The sequence below is a fragment of the Malaya genurostris genome, chromosome 2 (genome assembly GCF_030247185.1).
Source record: "Malaya genurostris strain Urasoe2022 chromosome 2, Malgen_1.1, whole genome shotgun sequence".
Classification (NCBI taxonomy): domain Eukaryota; kingdom Metazoa; phylum Arthropoda; class Insecta; order Diptera; family Culicidae; genus Malaya; species Malaya genurostris.
In genome coordinates this window covers 125,841,399-125,860,705 of record NC_080571.1, presented here as the reverse complement: position 1 = coordinate 125,860,705, position 19,307 = coordinate 125,841,399, and the positions used below count along the sequence as shown (strand labels likewise).

General features: G+C 38.2%; 1 protein-coding gene across 1 annotated transcript; it reads right to left on the bottom strand.

Moving 5' to 3' along the window:
• Positions 1 to 295: 295 nt before the first annotated feature.
• LOC131428097 (major facilitator superfamily domain-containing protein 6) lies at positions 296 to 9,755 on the bottom strand. The gene is made up of 11 exons (XM_058591760.1): positions 9,211 to 9,755; positions 8,869 to 9,132; positions 5,503 to 5,736; positions 5,308 to 5,443; positions 4,912 to 5,247; positions 4,701 to 4,859; positions 4,376 to 4,645; positions 2,743 to 2,839; positions 2,604 to 2,687; positions 2,341 to 2,549; positions 296 to 2,275 (listed from the first exon to the last, which is right to left on the bottom strand). Exons 1-11 carry the CDS (start codon positions 9,345 to 9,347, stop codon positions 2,054 to 2,056), a joined length of 2,148 nt encoding a protein of 715 aa, XP_058447743.1. The 5' UTR covers positions 9,348 to 9,755; the 3' UTR covers positions 296 to 2,053.
• Between the last annotated feature and the right edge of the window lie 9,552 nt (positions 9,756 to 19,307).

Here is a 19,307-nt window from a genome sequence, read left to right as displayed (position 1 = left end):
GGCGTATGAGCAAGTGACGGTTTCTCTTCAATCACTCTCTCTTTCGATTATTGTGATGTAATTAAAAATATTTTCTTTGATATCACTATTCTGTTTGAAAGTCGAAAGTTTCGGGTATCATTTAATGCAAAGAGTTGAGTGATAAACGTGGTAACCGCTTGGTAATTAATAGAAGAGAAAGTAAACAAAGAGAAACTGTCACTTGCTTATACGCCCTTTTGAAAAAATAACCAAGAATTGGTGAAATGTGTCGACGGTGTGCAGTTCTAGTGCGTTATGAGTAGAATCACGGTAATTGAACTTTTTTGTTTCGTTCGTATGTATCGTTTTATTGACATTCGTCTTTATTTCATATTAGTACATTTTAGAAGTGCATTTTATACAGTCGAAAACTATATAACTTTTTATAATATCAGTGCTGTACAATTTCAGATAATATTATTTTTTATCTATTAGTTCTTCACTATCTCACTATTCATTAATATTATTTCACGAGTAGTTTTAACATTTATACTTTCGATTTATTGGTAACATGCTGCGATTATTTGCTACTGAATATAGCTAGTTCATGGTACTTAAAACCTCTCTTTTCGTCTCTATCAGTCAAATATGGTTACAACAAAAGATGACAACGGCACACATAATTCATTGGTGGTATTTTGAACATTCGAGACAACATCGACGGTCACATTGAATGAGTTAACAAGAGCATATTCAGATGGATAATTATAACTGTTAGGACTTATTCGAAATCTGGAACTCATGATTGTTCTGCATTTTATAATTTTATTCACAAGCATTGGCTCCGAAGGTAGAGAGGATTAGTATAGCTTCCGCTGTCTATAAATTCTCCTATTTGCGACCATGAAAAACGTGTTGTAAATATGGTAAATAGTAAATTCTATCATTCAATTTAAATACTTGAACGCTCTTATTTTAAAATTTGTAGTTGAAAACTGATATGCGATATGATTTTCAATAAAGCTATTACTTGCATTGCATTTTAACAAGGATGTTTATTAAAGAATACTCTGGCATCAACTTTTGGTGTTGCAGTAAAAGTTGTATAGAATTAATACCTGAATTAAACTTTCGCGGGGACGACAGACTTCGTTGTGCAAGTGAAAAGAATGTTCCGTGCATACAGACTTAATAAGAATTAGTAGTACTAAGAAATATAATCAACTTGATGACTGTTCTGTACAGTCTTTGACACCAACTTTTTATTGTTGCGAGAAAACAAAATAATAATTTAATGAATCGCGTAATAATAGAAACGTTTACCTGACTAGAAATCCAATGAGTTTTAGAGACGATTTACTAGAGAAACAGGATTGATATATATTAATATTCATAGAGTAACGATAACAGTTTTGCTAGATGGTCGCATTTCTTGGTGCTCAATTTATTTGTTTATTGACGTTTACAATCAAGGTTAAAAAATGATGCAATTAAGTTTAATTTAAAATAACCAGAGTAAACTCATTTTTAATTTTCTGTCTAGAAATTGAATTCAGCGATTTGCGAAATTTACGTCCGGGTTATCAGAAAGGATATTGCACCTTGGTGCAATATTCTGAAAGTGTTACATGAGTAGTGTAAACTTTGCGCCTGCTGAACGGTTTAAATTGAACTGCTAGATGACAATGGCAGTTCAGTTTGAATGAAACTGCCTTGAAAACGATTTGTAATGATCAAGTCGTACATATCGTATTTAAACACGTTTTTTTTAATTTTAGATATGAAATTATAAGCGTCACTATATAGATATTAAAGTACTTGTAAGATGGTTTATATAAATTGATATTTCACTCGATGAACGACCAATCGTAGTTCTCCAACAATTTATCGGAATACAGGTTTGTTCAGATTCCTGTATTTACTCGGTACATCATTACACACTTCAATTTAAATTATAATGAGGACACAGTAAAATCAATATTTATGTTAATATGGATTTTTGGTATGTATGTATGCGTGTTTGTTGCTGAAATGACGTGTTACATGTAGACCTATCCTACCAAGTGACTTAAACGATGTATTCATGTATCATTTAATACTGATTTCCACCTAGACTAACATTTTGGGGAGCAGCGAATGGATTATGTGGCACACCGCCAGGAACATCAAGAGCGCCACCTGTAGTTTGGTAAGTACCGTAGCCATTGTCGGCGTTTTGATTGCCGATTTCGTTTAACCGCGTACTAGATAATGCTCTGGGTATAGGGTTACTTGGAACACCGTGTGGAGCAAGATGAGCCGTTTCCTCAGCGACCTGAGAAGAAAAGTAAAAGTTAAAAGTACCTATATTCTGTTATCTCAATCGCAATTCTTTAGTACCTGATGTGGATCTTCTGTGGCTGGAATTTCTGAAATAAAACCTTGCTCTTTTCTATAGAAATTAATGAACACAAACGCGGCTAGAACTAGAATGCAAATGACTCCATAGCCGCGGAAGGTAGCGGTTGTTCCAAAGTAGTTGACAAACATTCCACCAATAACGGCACCACAACCCCTTCCAAGCCCGTGGTGCAGCCCTTGAAGGACACCTTCAAGAAGAATTTGAGGTAATAATATGATAGTGACACGATTTCAAGATTTACCCTGAGCTGATGATCTTAAATGTTGCGGAGTATTGTGGGCGATGTACGAGCAACAAGCAGCCCATACAGCAGCATGTGTTATTCCTACAAGAAATAAATAGTTAATGTGATGATACTATGAAATGTTTTAAAGTTTCACCTTGCATGAATTCGAATGGAAGGACCCACCATGGGTTTTTAAGATAAGAAATATATAAAAATCGTAAAATATTTCCCACAAGTCCTAGACACAGTACCTGTAAAAAATTATGCAATATATTTAATGTATATTGAATAAAATGAAAGTAATACTAAAATAATATCAAATACTTTCGTTTCGCTTTTTTCTAAAGAAATGGGAAAATTCGTTTTAATTAAGCATTAAAATAACTTTTCATAATTCACATAATGTAATTCCTATCGATTGGAAGTTGAATCTCGTATGTTCTTCGAAATTTGCCCAACCTAGCTGCGTTAATATACGGGTAAAAGCATTAAATTGATTTACGTAAAAATCACGCCTTTTTTATTTTTTGATGATCAATAAACCATCCTTCAACATTCACTTTGAAGAGTAATTTCGAATTACTCGGCACTCGCTGAGAGTAAGTCATAATATGTTAAACGGCAGAAAAAAGTTTTCTTTTTCGTCTGGTGTTAAATTTAATACTCTATCTTTCATAGCTCGCTTGCAATTTCTTTCGAAAGTGGAAGTTGACAGGTTGCTTATTGACCGTTCCCAAAAAAAACGCGTGAAATGCTCATTTACGGGGCTAAAAAATAGACCGAAAAGTTAAGAGATTACTGGGTGTCTGGAGGTGTACATACCGAGCAAAATAAATTGTAACATCCTTTATGTAACTTCCAACCGATTTGATGAAAATTTAGACGAATTGAGCACCCAACAAAATATTTGTTATCTTTTTTTTAGGCATATAGCTGACAAGCCATTTTTTCTAACTATGAAACAACGTATTATGTATTTTACGCAAGCTTGGCTGAATAATGTATACAAATCGGATAAATTATTCATCTTTTCGTACAATACAATGCTTAAAAAGGTATCAACAGTATTGTGTTATTACATAGAAATCGCTGCACATAATATTGAATGGCTAAAATTTTTGTCTTGAAAGTGGCTATACACGAAAATGTTTAAATTCAATGTAATAGTACAATATTATTTAGGAACATGGAGTGGAGTTGTGCGTGATGTTCAATACTTTGATCGACTTGGTGACATGATAGGCCTGTGATGAACAGGTCTGTGATTGACATTTTAATTTCAATAATAGTGAATGTGCAGTAAATAGTTACTTGATGTAATGTAGAGTGACTATAACCAGAGTGACGACAACTGTTCGTTTGGAATGCAGCTTGGTTCCAAACGAGCAAACGACCTGTCGAATACAATAGAAAGCTAACGAAACTGCCAACATTGCGGATTAAACTTTTTGGTTTGTTGCCAACATTACGGATGAGACATCGTCACTCTGGTTATAGGCACTCTAATGTAATGTAAGATAAGGTATTAAGTTCCCGCTTTCATGGTTCAGTTGTAGCAGAGGTTATTTGAACTAGAGTGGATGTAAGAAGAGTGACGACAGCTGTTTGTTTGAAATGAATATTCGCAATCAGTGTCATTCCAAACAAACAGACGACATGTCAAATTAAATATCAGGCATGAGAAAGTGTCTAATGAATGTATGTTATTATTAATATAACGGCTGAGATATCGTCAATCGTCTTACATCCACCCTTGTATAAACCACATCTAGTAAACAAATATTTACCTTGACGTGTCCAATTTGAGTAATCAATCGAAAACTGAAAAAGTAGGCGAATATCTCTGAAATATGATTGATGACCGATGCTACGCCAAACAATGTTGGAGATCCGCCATAGTCTTGAAGATGCCAGAAGAGAAAAGTAAAGATTAACCCGATGCCGAATCCCATGAACCATGCCACAAAAAGGAACGACGCACATTTCAGATCCTTGAATTGTTTTAATACTGTGACCCACTCAGGAATTTCTCGCGTGGTCTGTGCGAATATCTCTGTCTAAAATATTAAAAATTAGCAAAATTGATAAGGTATAATTTTTAGTAACAATTACCTTAGCTCCCAGAGCTTGTGGAACAGGAGCCGCACAACCCATGCCTCCAGCAGAAGCGGCCAATGCAGGAAGTTGAAGCTGTTCTGCTAGCTGGTGTTGCATTCTTTCCTCGTGAGTTGGTTCCTGGGAAACTTTTTGTTCCTGAGGTGCTTGAGGCTCCTGGAAGTTTACGTTATTCATATAGAAAATTATTGAGCATATGTGAACTTACTGAGTAGTCATATTTGAAAGTGATTTGAGTAGCTGAGATGAGTGCAGCCCCCATCAACACTGAAAATGTTGCGAAGCAGATCGAGTAATTTTTCTCCTGTTTCTCGGGTCCACATGGATGATCTGGGAAGGCTGTCGAATGATCCAATGCTATTCCTACGAAGAACATTGCTAATCCCCATCCAAGTGATCCAAACATTCGTTGATGGCCGTAACGATCGGCGTCCTCACCAAGAATGGTTATCACAGCAGAGTCAGCTAATGTAATCGCTGGAGCGCTGAAGAATTCACCGATTATGACAAGCAGCAAAAGCAGAAAAAATGCTTTTTGAATATCCTGAAAATATTAGTTTTTTAAATCATGTCCTTGTCATTAGAATAATAAGTCTTGGAATACCGCGGTTCTGTATACAATAGAGGAGAAAAGAGGCGAAACCCAATCGCTATGCAATCTCTCATTAAAGTTGTTAGCATAACTAACCCCAAGTGGGGATTGTCCAGCTGCTGCTAACGGTCTTGCCGCACGTTCAACTCTGCCAAAAATAAATGAGCTAGAAAAATCAATATCTTAATAATTATTTCATTTTAATACCTCTCGAACTGAGTACCGGATTCAGTATACTTGGCGAAAGATATTTCTTCGAGCATGCTCTGATCAATGGATCGTTTCAATATTCGGGGAACTTGTGGAGTGCGCAGCTCAAAATCAGTTGCATTTTTTCGCTCGATGCAACTGGTTGCCGGGGGCTGAATAAAACCTAGCGGCAAGGTGAAAATAATCCACGCAGCAAGTGAGGCTATTAGTAGCATTTTTCCTTTTTTGCACCTAAAAATTCACGAATTATAATGGTAAACAAATATTTAATTTTATGAACTGCCCTTTACATAGAATTACGTGTGAGGTGGAATAGTTTGGAAAAATCAATCATATTTATAAATTAGAATACCCGTGTTTTTTCATTTTGCCATTAGGGTGACAATTTCTATGTTAGTGTGGATAAAAAAATGTATATTTTTGATTTTTTGAAAAACTGTCTTTTTCAAAATTCGAGAAATTCTATCCACAACCGTGAAAACTGTAAAAAACTTATACAATTAGCGTTTTTAAACACAAAAATCAAACTTTGTTATATGTTTTTATTTTTTCTGAAAAATTTAAGCATTCTTGCAAAACATATCCAAAACATAAAGAAAATCGACTAAGTCGTTAAAAACTTCTGTTTTTTTTTAAATGGTCAAACCAACCCTTTATTGCTCGTCTTACACTTTTCTACCACACTCTCCATCTTTCCAATCCACCAATGAAAAGTATCCAGGAAATATTTTCAGATATTTGAACCTTCTTCATATAAAAATTAAAAAAATGGGAAGTGGGAACAACACAAAATACAAAAGAAATAAATCGTTCTGCATCCAAAAGGATGCTGAATGATCTGCAGGTGCCAAAATGCACATTTAATAAAGCCACGAAATATCGAGAGGATTCAGAAATTTTATAAAAGCGATACTCTTCTGAATTCCAGGAATAATGCAGAACGATGCGCAATATGTATGAACAGAAGTAAATTCGTCACTCCATAAGGGATTCTAATCAATCTGCTAAAACATTTTAGGGTAGAAACAGAAGGTAGTCATGTAATCCAGGAAGAACGATGAACTCCTCTGATTATTGCTCCTTACCACAATTGGTGAGAATCGATAGAATATCCTTAAATTTTAGCTCCACATACACAGCTTCAACCATGTATGAAGAACCAAAAACTCGTAGGATGAAGATGTAATATTTACATCATCCCTCATTTGTAACTCCGATACTTGAGTGGAATACGTAGCCATCTCAACAAGCCTTACCAAAAGTTTGTTTCTTTGCAGAACCAACAAACGATCCGTAATCATCAGTGATCAAGAGAGATAAGAAAGATGATTTAAGATATCACACTTCGCTTGGTAGCATGATGAAGGAACACTTTAAACAACTAAGTATTGTATGAGAGCAAATAAATATAAATGAATTTACTGTTAATGGTTTCAGCTGCACTGGAATTCATATAATATGAAGTCATCGCTCTGAGAAAACCAGTTATGTCTTCAATTAATCAGTCTAACTGTGACATGGAGTCCACAATTCTTCGGATATGTGCAGGGAGATCATGCACTATTCCTAATATCTCACAGAGTCAGTTGGTTAACATGGAAGGACATCCCAAGTATCACACGTATTACACCTCCATGACTGTAACCTATATGAAACAAATTCATAGAATAAGTTGAAGACGTAGCAACGTGCATGATAACTGCTATATAACCTGAAAAGCGTAAGAGGCGGAGCTTGTGCGACTCACCGAGGGTTCCCAAACAAATTGTCGGTAATGAATATTTGATTTGATACGTAGAGTACACATCAGTCACATAGAAACAAAAAATATACGTTTGTGCCAAGTTACAATTTGTTGATGATGTGATTATAATGGCTGCCATTTTCATAATTTTTTCTAACCATGCACTGTCGTGACAAAGCATCAAAATTCTCTCTGGTAGAGAGAAGATATTTTTCAAAAAACAAAATTTGTTTCGCGCAAATACCGTCAAAAATTCTTCAGAATTACTGGTGTTCTTTGTATTAGCACAGGCTCAACTATAAACAATGCTTTTAAATGAAGAAAATTTTCCCTACTTATTGATTTAATATTATTATCCGGAAAAACGTTTTCCTTTGTTGAATCACAACGAACACGTTAAACGATATGAAATCATCTTGTAGTGTGACACATTTTCACTGTCAAATTTTGTTGCGGTGACCAGTTGACGACCAAAAACAGTCAATGCTAACATGTCGTAAGAGTTAGGTTACCGAAAAGCTACGTCGGAACTTATTTTAGTATGATGAGATGTGAATTCGTAACATTATTTTAACTTCATTGCCACCATCATCACCCGACTTGTTTGATTGTGTCTATCATGCAACCATTATTAAGGCGTCATTTGAAATAGAAATGAAATTTGGTTCTTAGACGCTTCCAGCCGACCAGTTCTACACGGTCCATTTAGGAGAAAGTATTGAAGATACCGATAAGTTGATTTTAACAGAAAAATAGGTAAAATGTTAATGGATCAACCAATAATTTGTGAATGAGTTTTTGAACCCATTTGTGACAACAAATATGATGTCCGCAAATGTTTACGTCCGAGAATCCCAGCGAATTCCATTAGAACATTAAAAAAAAAACTGTCAAAAAGTATCCAAAACCGATAGCAAACAGACTGTGTTAAAGCTAATGAGCAGCGTAAGATCAATCGCTCATTGTCGTACAAATAAATGAATCTGAGAAATGTCACTTCTAACTGTAGTAGAGTTTAGTAGAGAATAGAATAATGAAATAAAAATTTAATTTCTCGAAACCAAGGCTCGTATTGCTACTTGCAAATTGCGCTTGGACTTACTGCAGCACCCTATAATTGAATAAATAGGGTTAGAGGACCATTAGTCATATCAGCTCCACCGTTCATCCCAAATTTGTACAGTTAATGCAAGTTAAAATTTGTACATTTGTACAGTTAATGCAAGTTAAAATGGAAAAGGTTCGTTCGTTTCGAATTTTCGCTTCGTTATTTCATAAATATTGTATATTGTTCACACGAATATGGTGACTCGTCTTATGAGATGACTATAGGTAAAATATCTCTATACACGCATTAATTAGCGAAAATCAAAAATAATGATTGGCTACTCAAAAAATTGCAGTGAAGAATTTTGATAGTATTTCTTACTAGTAGTTTTATGTCAAATTTGTAGGAAACCTACTACAATTCTGTGTCAACATATATTTACACTAGACTTCTGTTGTAAAGTGTTCGATATAAAGCGAGCAATGTATGGGATTTGTTAAATTTGTATCGAAGAAGGTTTCCAGACATTTAAAATTGGATTTTTAGTTTCGATTACTTGATATATACTTACCGATCAGCGTAGCTACCCCAGAATGGGGCAGATAAGAATTCCACAAACGGTCTGGTTCCAATAAGTAGACCACATTGACCTGGATTCATTCCCATTTGTTTGAAATAAACTCCCATTAGTGGAAAAAGTGAACCAAAGGCAGCATAGAAGAAGAAGTAGAAGGTTTTTACTGGTAACAATTCTTGGTCTACGGAACCACATAGCATTTCTAGAATATCTGATTTTCCTCTTATTTTATGTGTTGATTCCTTTGCCTGAGGGTAACTATTTGAAAGAACAGAACAGAGTGAGAAATTAATTGAATCAATATTCTTTTCTAACACTGTTGCGACGAATACGTACAGCGTGGGATCAACTTCCCCCATTGCCTCAGGGTCAACCATTGGCCTGGCGCCACCTTGCGGTTGCATCGGAATTTGCTGCTGTTCGTAATTTCCATAATCATTCCCACCGTAGTCATTATTAGAAAACGGCTGCATTTCTAATGGACTCAATCAATAATCACTTGCCACAGAATATTTTTAAACACGGTTTTGGGTTGGAAAATTTGATATCTCGTACTTTTCACTTCACCCACTATTTTTCACTACACTAGCATCATTGTCATTTGCACTACACAACAGCTACTGTAACTACAAATATGATCCTCAATGACATAACACAAGGTTGTAGGTATTTCACAGAAAAAAGCTGCTCGTGTTTTCTCAGTTAAATCTAATAATGTGATTTTGCTTCACTTGAGCGATTTTTGTATTACGGATTTGAAACGATTTTCTGCACGAACGGGGCTGTAGAGGTAAATAGTATTGAGAAAACCTATTTTATTTCACAGAGTGAAGAAGACTAACTTCATTGAAATCGCAAAGGATCAATAAGCACAATACATGAAAAAGCTTTTCGAAATCGATAAAATCCTTCCGAAGTTATCGTTTCTTGTGCGCAAGTTCGCAAGATGATACCATGACATCAACAGTTATCAATGAATGGCGGTATGTCTGGAGAAATCAGTTCTCCAGTCAACATAAATACACATAAATCTCTTCATAGAATTGATATTTAAGAACGCCATAGGACAAAGTTTTCAAATATTGATGCATATCAATTCGGGTAAATCACCTTTGTATTTTGATAAAACGGAATGATGATGCAATGAAATAATTCTGACGCATTTTACCGTGATGTAACAATGGTTCGTCTTGAGTTCGTTCAATTAGATTGTTCAAACTTCTTTCTCATATTTATGTGCATTAAATGTAGAACCAAAAAGTAGATCAATGAGATCTCAATGAATGTTTTCTATGAAGTAGTTAAATTTTCATAAAACTACACATCGGTGATTAACAATTATCCCAAACTCAGCAAATGCGTCTGCCGAAATTTCTAAATATGTGTAAGCTTTTACCAAATTCGGTTAGAGAACTATCATTTACATTTTAAATTTTCGTTTGTATTTCGGAGTATAATTTCCGATGGCCACTAGAAAAGATGGAATTAGTACAGAAAGGAGATGTGAGAATTTACGAACTATCCAGTAAGTTTAATAACCATAATTTTTTTTGAATATTTATAGAAAGCTCTGTCTAGATCCTGCTTTCACAGTAGGGAAGTCATTATAGGATATATCGAAGAACGGTATGTCAACCAACTTATTCGACAATCGGCTTTAAGGAGAGTAGGGTCTAAATGATGAAAAAACATCAGGTTTGCGATTTTTTTCAGAACTATCGTTCAACAAAATAAATTCAAACGTTTTGCATAATATTTTGAATTCTTTGTTTACTTTCACTTGTTGAAGTATTTTGCCAAACATTCGGTAAAGATTATGCCGAACAGACAGTAAACTTTTTGCTGAAAATTTCGGTAATAACTGACGTTTGTCAAATTTGAGACTGAGATTCGGCAATGTTATCTTTTGCCGAGACGATTACTGTGTACTCGGTAGTCCAAATCTCAGCAATTACTTACTTACTACGGCTTACTTCATTTCATCATATATTAAGTTTTTCGCCTTCCTCATTACTATATTACTATTTATATTTCGGGAATAGCGAATAAAAACAACTATTTTCAAATGAAAATTTCTTTATTGTTTTTCAAAGTATTCTCCATGATGATCGATACTCTTTTGCATGGGTTCGAACCAATCAGAAAAGCATCTTTGTCACTGTGAAGATGGTACTTAAAAACATGGTATAATAAACAGAATAAACAGAAATCATTGGGTGCCAAGTCAGGTCTGTACGATGGATGACCCATCAATTCGACGTTTTGGTCGAAAAGGCACTGGTTTAAGCTGATGTGTGAGAGCTCGCATTGTCATGATGGAGGATGATTCGTTTCGTTTTGCGAATTTCTTCAGGCAGAATTGACCGTCTTACGTTACTCCAGCGGCACAGTTTCCCCATGACCCGTTCTTCCGAAGAAACAGGCGACCATTTGCTTCGAAGTGCTTTGTGTGCGTTTGGATTTGGCTCGTCTTGGAACACCCACACAGTTAGTACAGAAAGGAGATGTGAGAATTTACTATTGCTGTTTTGTTTCCAGCTAATATATCCATGATTCGTCACCTGTTACGATCTTACATACGTCGGATGATGCACCGCGATCGTATTTTTTAACATTTTCTTGCACCAATCGACTCGAGCCTCTTTTTGAAGGATTGTCAAATTGTGCAGTGCTCATGCAATATTAAATGCACGCGTGTGGAACTAATCTCCAAGGATGCCTCTATCTCACGGTATGCCACATGACGATCTTGCATTATCAGTTCAAGCACAGCATCAATGGTTTCTGGCAAAACAACTGATTTTGGACGACCTTCACGAAATTCGTCGGCGACCGAACTACGACCACTATACCTGCGATATACAGTGGATTTTGATGGTGCTTCATCACTATACAAAGAACTAAGTTCATCGACACATTCTTGTTGAGATAATCCACGTCGAAGGTTGTGAAAAATAATCCAACGAAATCTTCCTCATCAAATTTCCATTTTTTAGCCAAATTGAAGCCAAACTCACTGTAAACAACACAAATAGCGCTTGCACATCAAAACGTTCTGAGTACGTTTATGTTAAAAAATGCCAAACTTTAGATTTTAGCTGTTGACATTAGTGTGACCAGTTCCCGAAATATAAGTAGCGGGCTACGTATGTAATCACTGTGAAAACCGACTCTTAAATTAAGGACCGGAGGGCCGAGTGTTATATACCATTCGACTCAGTTCGTCGAGTACGCAAAATGTCTGTGTATGTAAAAAAAATGTGCAAATATATTTTTCGTCCGAGACGTCAGTTTAGACATTACGCAAGTGTTTTGCAAGTAGCATGAACTTTATGTTTGTCTACTGGTTTATGTTGAGCCGTCAGGTCACACTAGCAGTTCAACACAAATCATCAGTGGGATTCAAAGACGAAAAAAAAAATCAAAATGAAAATTTCAAATTCAAGAGCGTGTTTTTATACTTGACACGGAAAAATTTAACCAAATACAACCAAATAGCCGTCAAATTCTTCAATCAGGCAGGTATGGTTAGTTGATGATCAAATATTGATTTTGATTTTAAATATACCCAATCATCGTTCCTGGTTCCAGAAGTACCAGGAAAGTGATCGTGTGCTCCAAACCGGAAATCACTTCAATTTCTCAGAAATGGCCATATCGATTTTTGAAAACTCAGATTTAAAAAGAAAGTATTTTTATGTAAGTTCATGTAGAATTTTATTTGGTAAACGACTGGACAATGCGCAATTCAGGCCCCAATGTGGTTCTTAGCCTCTTGTTCAGTAACTCCTATCCCTGACACGATGGCCCTCCGGCGAGACAGGAGGTTGGTGGAGGCCTAACAAGCCGCCCGGAAAAAGGAAGTTACGAACAATCAAGTAAGAAATACGACTCGGAATAATCGGCAAAGACCTACGCGACGAACTAAGGACTACGATTGTTGGACGGGACAGAAGGTGTGGAAAAGTGGGCATCGAGCGGCTACCTTCTACCAGAGCTGTGGCACAACCAACGTTCTAGGAACTGGATTTGTAGTGTTGGGCAAGATGCGCCAGCGCGTGATTGGGTGGCAGCCAAGCAATGATAGAATGTGCGTATTGAAGATCAAGGGCCGTTTCTTCAATTACAACATCATCAACGTGCACTGCCCACATGAGGCGAGACCCGATGACGAGAAGGAAGCATTCTAAGCGCAGCTATAACAAACCTACGACAGCTGTCCACGGCGGGATGTAAAACTCGTCATCGGCGACATGAATGCTCAGGTAGGCCGGGAGGCAATGTACGGGACCGTGATCGGGCTGGAGAGCCTGCACGCGGAAACAAACGACAACGATCAACGATGCGTAAACTTTGCAGCCTCCCGAGGAATGGTAGCTCGAAGCACCTTCTTCCCCCTCAAAGATATCCACAAAGCCACCTGGAGATCACCTGATCAACATACGGAAAATCAAATCGACCACGTTCTCATCGACGGGCGATTATTCTCCGACGTCATCAATGTCCGCACTTACCGCAGTGCCAATATTGATTCTGACCACTACCTTGTCGCGGTTTGTATGCGCTCAAAACTATCGACGGTGCACAATACTCGTCACACAGGAACGCCGGGACTCAATCGAGCAGCTACGTAGCATTCGTACTGCAGAGGAATACGCGCAACAACTGGAGCTATTCTACCAACGGAAGAGCAGCTTGGCGCGGCGACTCTTGAAGACGGCTGGAGGAACATAAGGTCCACCGTGAGTAGCACTGCTGCTACCATTCTAGGTACGAGGTTATCGAATCGAGGAAATGACTGGTTTGACGTCGAATGTCAGCAGTTGGTCGAAGAGAATAATGCAGCAAGGGCGAGGATGCTGCAACACCGCACTAGAGCGAACGAGGAACGTTACAGACAGGCGCGGAACAGACAGAACACGGTTTTCCGGAAGAAAAAGCGCCACCAGGAAGACCAAGATCGCGAAGCGATGGAACAGCTGTAACGCGCAAATAACAGACGGAAATTCTATGAGAAGGTGAACCGCTCACGTAGAGGCTACACGCCACAGGCCGAAATGTGCAGAGATACCAGTGGTAACCTTCTCACGAACGAACGTGAGGTGATCGACAGGTGGAAGCAGTATTACGACGAGCATCTGAATGGCGAAGCACAAGATACAGAGAACGGTATAGAAATCAATCTGGGTGCACGCTCAGCCGACGACAGATTCCCAGCCCCTGATCTGTCGGAGATAAGTGAGGAGATCGGCAAGCTGAGGAACAACAAAGCCCCGGGCAATGACCAGTTGCCAGGCGAGCTGCTCAAACATGAAGGAGAGGCACTGGCTAGAGCGCTGCACTGGATGATTTCTAGGATTTGGGAGGAGGAGATTCTACCGCAGGAATGGATGGATGGAGTGGTATGTCCCGTCTACAAAAAGGGCGATAAGCTCGACTGTTGCAATTACCGCGCAATCACATTGCTGAACGGCGCCTACAAGGTACTCTCCCAAATCCTTTGCCGTCGTCTATCACCAATAGCTAAGGAATTCGTAGGGCCGTACCAAGCGGGATTTACTGGAGCCCGCGCTACTACGGATCACATATTCGCGATAAGATTATAAGATATTCGCTGTACTCCAGAAGTGTCGTGAATACAACGTACCCACGCATCACCTATTCATTGACTTCAAAGCGGCATACGACACAATCGATCGAGAGCAGCTATGGCAGATAATGCACGAATACGGTTTCCCGGATAAACTGACGCGATTGGTCAAAGCAACGATGGATGTGCTACGTCCGAGTATCTGGGACGCTCTCGAGTCCCTTCGAATCTCGTAGAGGGCTACGTCAAGGTAATGGTCTTTCTTGTATCTTGTTCAATATTGCCCTGGAAGGTGTGATTCGAAGAGCGAGGATCGACACGAGTGGCACGATCTTCCGAAAGTCCGTACAACTTTTTGTCTTCGCTGACGATATTGATATTGTGACACGTAACTTTGAGAAGAAACCTACATCGGACTGAAACCTGAAGTTAGGCGTATCGGACTGGCCATAAATGCGTCAAAAACAAATAACATGAGAGGAAGAGGCTCTAGAGAAGAAACACTACGCCTCCCACCACGAATATTTAGAGACGGTGACGATATCGGTGCGGTTGACGAGTTCGTGTATTTGGGCTCACTGGTGACCGCCGATATTGACACCAGCAGAGAAATTCATAGACGTATTTTGGCAGGGAATCGTGCGTACTTTGGACTCAGAAAAACCCTCCGATTGAGAAAAGAACGCCAACGCACGAAATTGATCATCTACAAAACGCTCATTAGACCGGTTGTTCTCTATGGCCACGAGACCTGGACTATGTTGGCAGAGGACCAACACGCCCTCAGTGTTTTCGAAAGAAAGGTACTGAAGACCATCTATGGCGGAGTGCAGATGGAAGACGGAACGTGGAGACGACGTATGAATTACGAATTGCAACAGCTGCTAGGAGAACCACCTATCGTACGGACAACTAAAATCGGACGTCTACAATGGGCTGGGCATGTCATAAGGATGTCGGACGACAGCCCAGTGAAAATGGTTCTTGAATCTAATCCGACTGGTACAAGAAGAACAGGAGCACAGCGAGCAAGGTGGATCGATCAAGTGGAGGGTGATCTCAATGAGTCCGTGCCTTGAGTTGCTGGCGACGAGCAGCCATGGACCGAGTTATATGCAGACGTATGCTTGATACATCAAATGACACCCCAGGTCTATAGCTGTTAGGTAAGGTAAGTATGTAGAATTGGTTTCGGAAATGCAGGGTAGTGTGTATGAGATTTCAACCTGTCATATAGAGCTTTAAAACGTGAAAATTCTTCTAAGTTTGGTTCGAAACTGTTTTAATTTATAAGTTATGCTAGTTGCTGGCCAAACAAATCGATTTCAGCTATACCGGTTCTCAGCTCCTGGTTTCGTAATTACCGGAAATACCGGTCGAAAGCTCAAAACGGCACTTTTCGTTTGCTCTAAAAACAGTGATTCTACTCGTCGATTTCCTAAATAAAAGGGTCAATCTCTATAAAAATATATTGCTTTTGACCTTTGTTTGAATCTTACTTCCGGTTCCGGAACAACAGGATGAAATGCGTTTTAAATTTTATACCATTATTTAGAACGAAAATACAAAATAAGAAGAATTCCTACTGGATCAAAACTTGGAAATTGAAATGGTTATGCTAATGTATGCCCAAACACTCTTTTTTGTTCTTAGTCAACATTCAAAGAAAATTCTTTTGAAGAATCCCTTAGTAATATTAATAAAAACATGAGTTATATACGAAAATCATTATGGACCACTAGGTGGATTAAAGCAGGTTTTATTTGGGTATATTTCGTTTGATTGACAATATAAAGGGCAGCTATGCAGAAGGTATTTTACTAGAGTTTTTAAATTTGTTTTGTGTTCACAAGAGATCTGAATTAGTGTAGGAATATAACTATCGAGCCATAAAAAACCATGCTCTCGAGCAAGGTTATTTTTGTCAACGGATTGAATATTTAAAATTATTCACAATTGGTTCACAACTTGTTTATATATCAATTTGATATAAAAAAGTTATAATATGCGTAATGATAATATGATGCTATAACATATGTGAAGCATGTGCATCTTGATGCTTGCTAATTAATGTATGTAGTGTTTTCAATGTGTGTAAGAAATGTAACGGTTGTTTGACAAAGTGATCAATAAGTAGCAGTTTGCCTAAAGAGGCGCTTCGAGTAGACCAGCAATCGCTTATGGGCTGTTGCCATTGATCATGCATACAATAGTAATTCATGTATGCAAAATCGTACGCAACAGTAATTTTTAGCGTATTTTCACTTGTATGCTTTACACAGCTTTCCAAAAAAGTTTGTACTAGCTTGGATGTCTGTTTTGCCTTGGTAAGAGGTTGATTACGACGTTTTATTCCTTTTTTTATATGATGCACTTTCTAAGGAAATATTGCTATTTTTTAATTGAAGAAAAATAAATGTGAAAGTTTCATGCCTGATTAAGTTCAATCACGGTTATGTGCCCTAGCACAAAATTTGGCTAACCCCTAAATGACCATACCTGCATCGGCCAGAAATAGTCGAAAACACGTTTTCGTTCGGCACGTCAGAAAAGACATTGCACTCCGTTGCAAAACAAAAAGTGTTCTGTAAGTAGCAGAAACTTTACGTCTGCTTAGCGGTTCAAATTGAACTGCTGAGTTTAACACTAAGCAGTTCAATTTGAACTGCTCTGCACTGATGAGTCAAAGACGAAACGTAAAACTAATATTCAATCACAAATTTTTCACACAATTATGAACAAATTCTAGTAGAAAGTAGAATATGTAGTAAAACATAAAAAATCTCTTATTTTTCCCATAAACTTTGAAATATAAGCGGAGCAACACGCCCGATGGAAAAAATTGTGATAAATTTGAATGAATTGTTAGATTGTAAGTAGGTTACTACTGAATTTCATCTGGATCCGACTTCCAGTTCTTGAGCTACGAAGTAAAATGTGCAAAATTAACTAAAAACGTTCAATCAATTTTCTCAGAGACCGTTCATCCAATTTTCACAAACCTGGGAATGGAAAATGGAAGGTCATACAACCCCATACAATCCTATCAAATTTCATCCAGGTACGACTTCTGGTTCCGGAGCTATAGGGTTAAGTGTGTTAAATATTGTACACCATCACTTAAACCGGTGAAACAAACACCACAACAAATTTTCCAAACTGGTCTCAAAACTATACAAATCGATAGCCATTATCACTAGGCAAACCGATTTCGGCTATCCTGGTTCTCGATCTCCGGTTCCGGAATCCAAGAAATTTTCAAGGTTACCCTCCACATTTTTTTGGAGTTGGCATTCCATATACACCACACCGAGTGCAGTGGAATGGTGGGCCACCGGAAACCCGTTACCCCAGCAGATGTCATCTATTTGGCCGGGTAATAGCGTGTATGGGACCGGAATTCCGCATAGCCAGACACAAGAAGGTTACGTAGCCAACATTACGGGACCAGGCCAGAGTGTGGGCCAGAGGATTTGAGTATTTTTTTCAAAGCTATGAATCTTTTGAATATCATTTTCGAGACCAATACTGGGGATCAACAACACAACGTCAAGTTTCCGAAGATATTGTTCGGGGATCCTATATTCAGAAGAAAGGATCAAGGATGGCTTAAAATTTTTTTGGAATCGTTGCCAAAGCAAGATTTTTAACTCCCCCTCCAGCTGAGAGAGAACTGATTCAGCATCTATTCAAGCATTTCCCCCGAAACGTCCAGCATCTGATGGGATCTAGTATTGACATCGGAACAGCATTCAATATTCTACAATCGGAAGATCGATTCATAAATTCTTCAATGCGTTATAACAACTCAAACACTCTTGCAAAGATTTGATGGTTCAAGATAATTTTCATCCATAGACCTTACTTTATCTTATTGGCAAATCCCGGTAGCTCCAGAACACCGGAAGTATACCGGGTTCATGAACAATTCAAAGACGTATGTTTCCAACGTTACCATTTGGGCTGAACACAGCGGTAGCTAGCTTCTCGAGAGCAATGGATTTGATCCTAGGCCCGGAGATATAAGCATTCGTGAAAACGTATGTAGATGACTTATTAGGTCATTCGGACACCTTCAAACAACATCTAGTCCACCTAGGGTGTTTGTTCGTTAGATTGAGAGAGGCAGGTTTTAAAGTGAGTGTAACTAAGTCTCAATTTTTCCGTGAAACAGTACGATTTCTGGGGCACATGATTGGGGCTACCGGTATCACAATCGATCCAGACAAGACTGCGGCTATGAATAATTCTCCTGCTCCCAACTCATTACATGGCTTACGTAGTTTTCTAGGACTAGTAAGTTACGTGTCACGGTTTGTCTCAAGCTTTTCTATCATAGCGCGTCCGCTGTATCATCTCCTCCAGAAGGGAGAACCATGGAAGTGGTAGGAGGCACAAAACAGCTCCTTCTCAGATCTAAAGAAACTGTTCTTGAAACATACTATATTAAATTATCCCGATCCAAACCTGGTTCTCGAGACCCAGACAGATAGCTCTAACCAAGTTATAGCTGCAATACTATTCCAACGTTCCGACTCAAGTAATATCACGGTGATTTCATATTCCAGTCGGACTCTTAAACCAGCAGAAGCCAACAATACAGTAACGGAGTTAGAAGCCTTAGCAATTGTGTGGGCACTTGATAAGTGGAAGGATAGTAGGGAGACACATCGAAATAATCACGGATCATAAAACGTTGGTTTTTCTGAAACAGTGTAAACTACTTAAAGGACGACTCACTAGATGGATATTTTTCTCGCAACAGTATGACTATGACATTGTCCATTGCAAGGGAACCGAAAACACCATCGCAGACGTTTTATCAAGGTTTCCGGAAAACTCA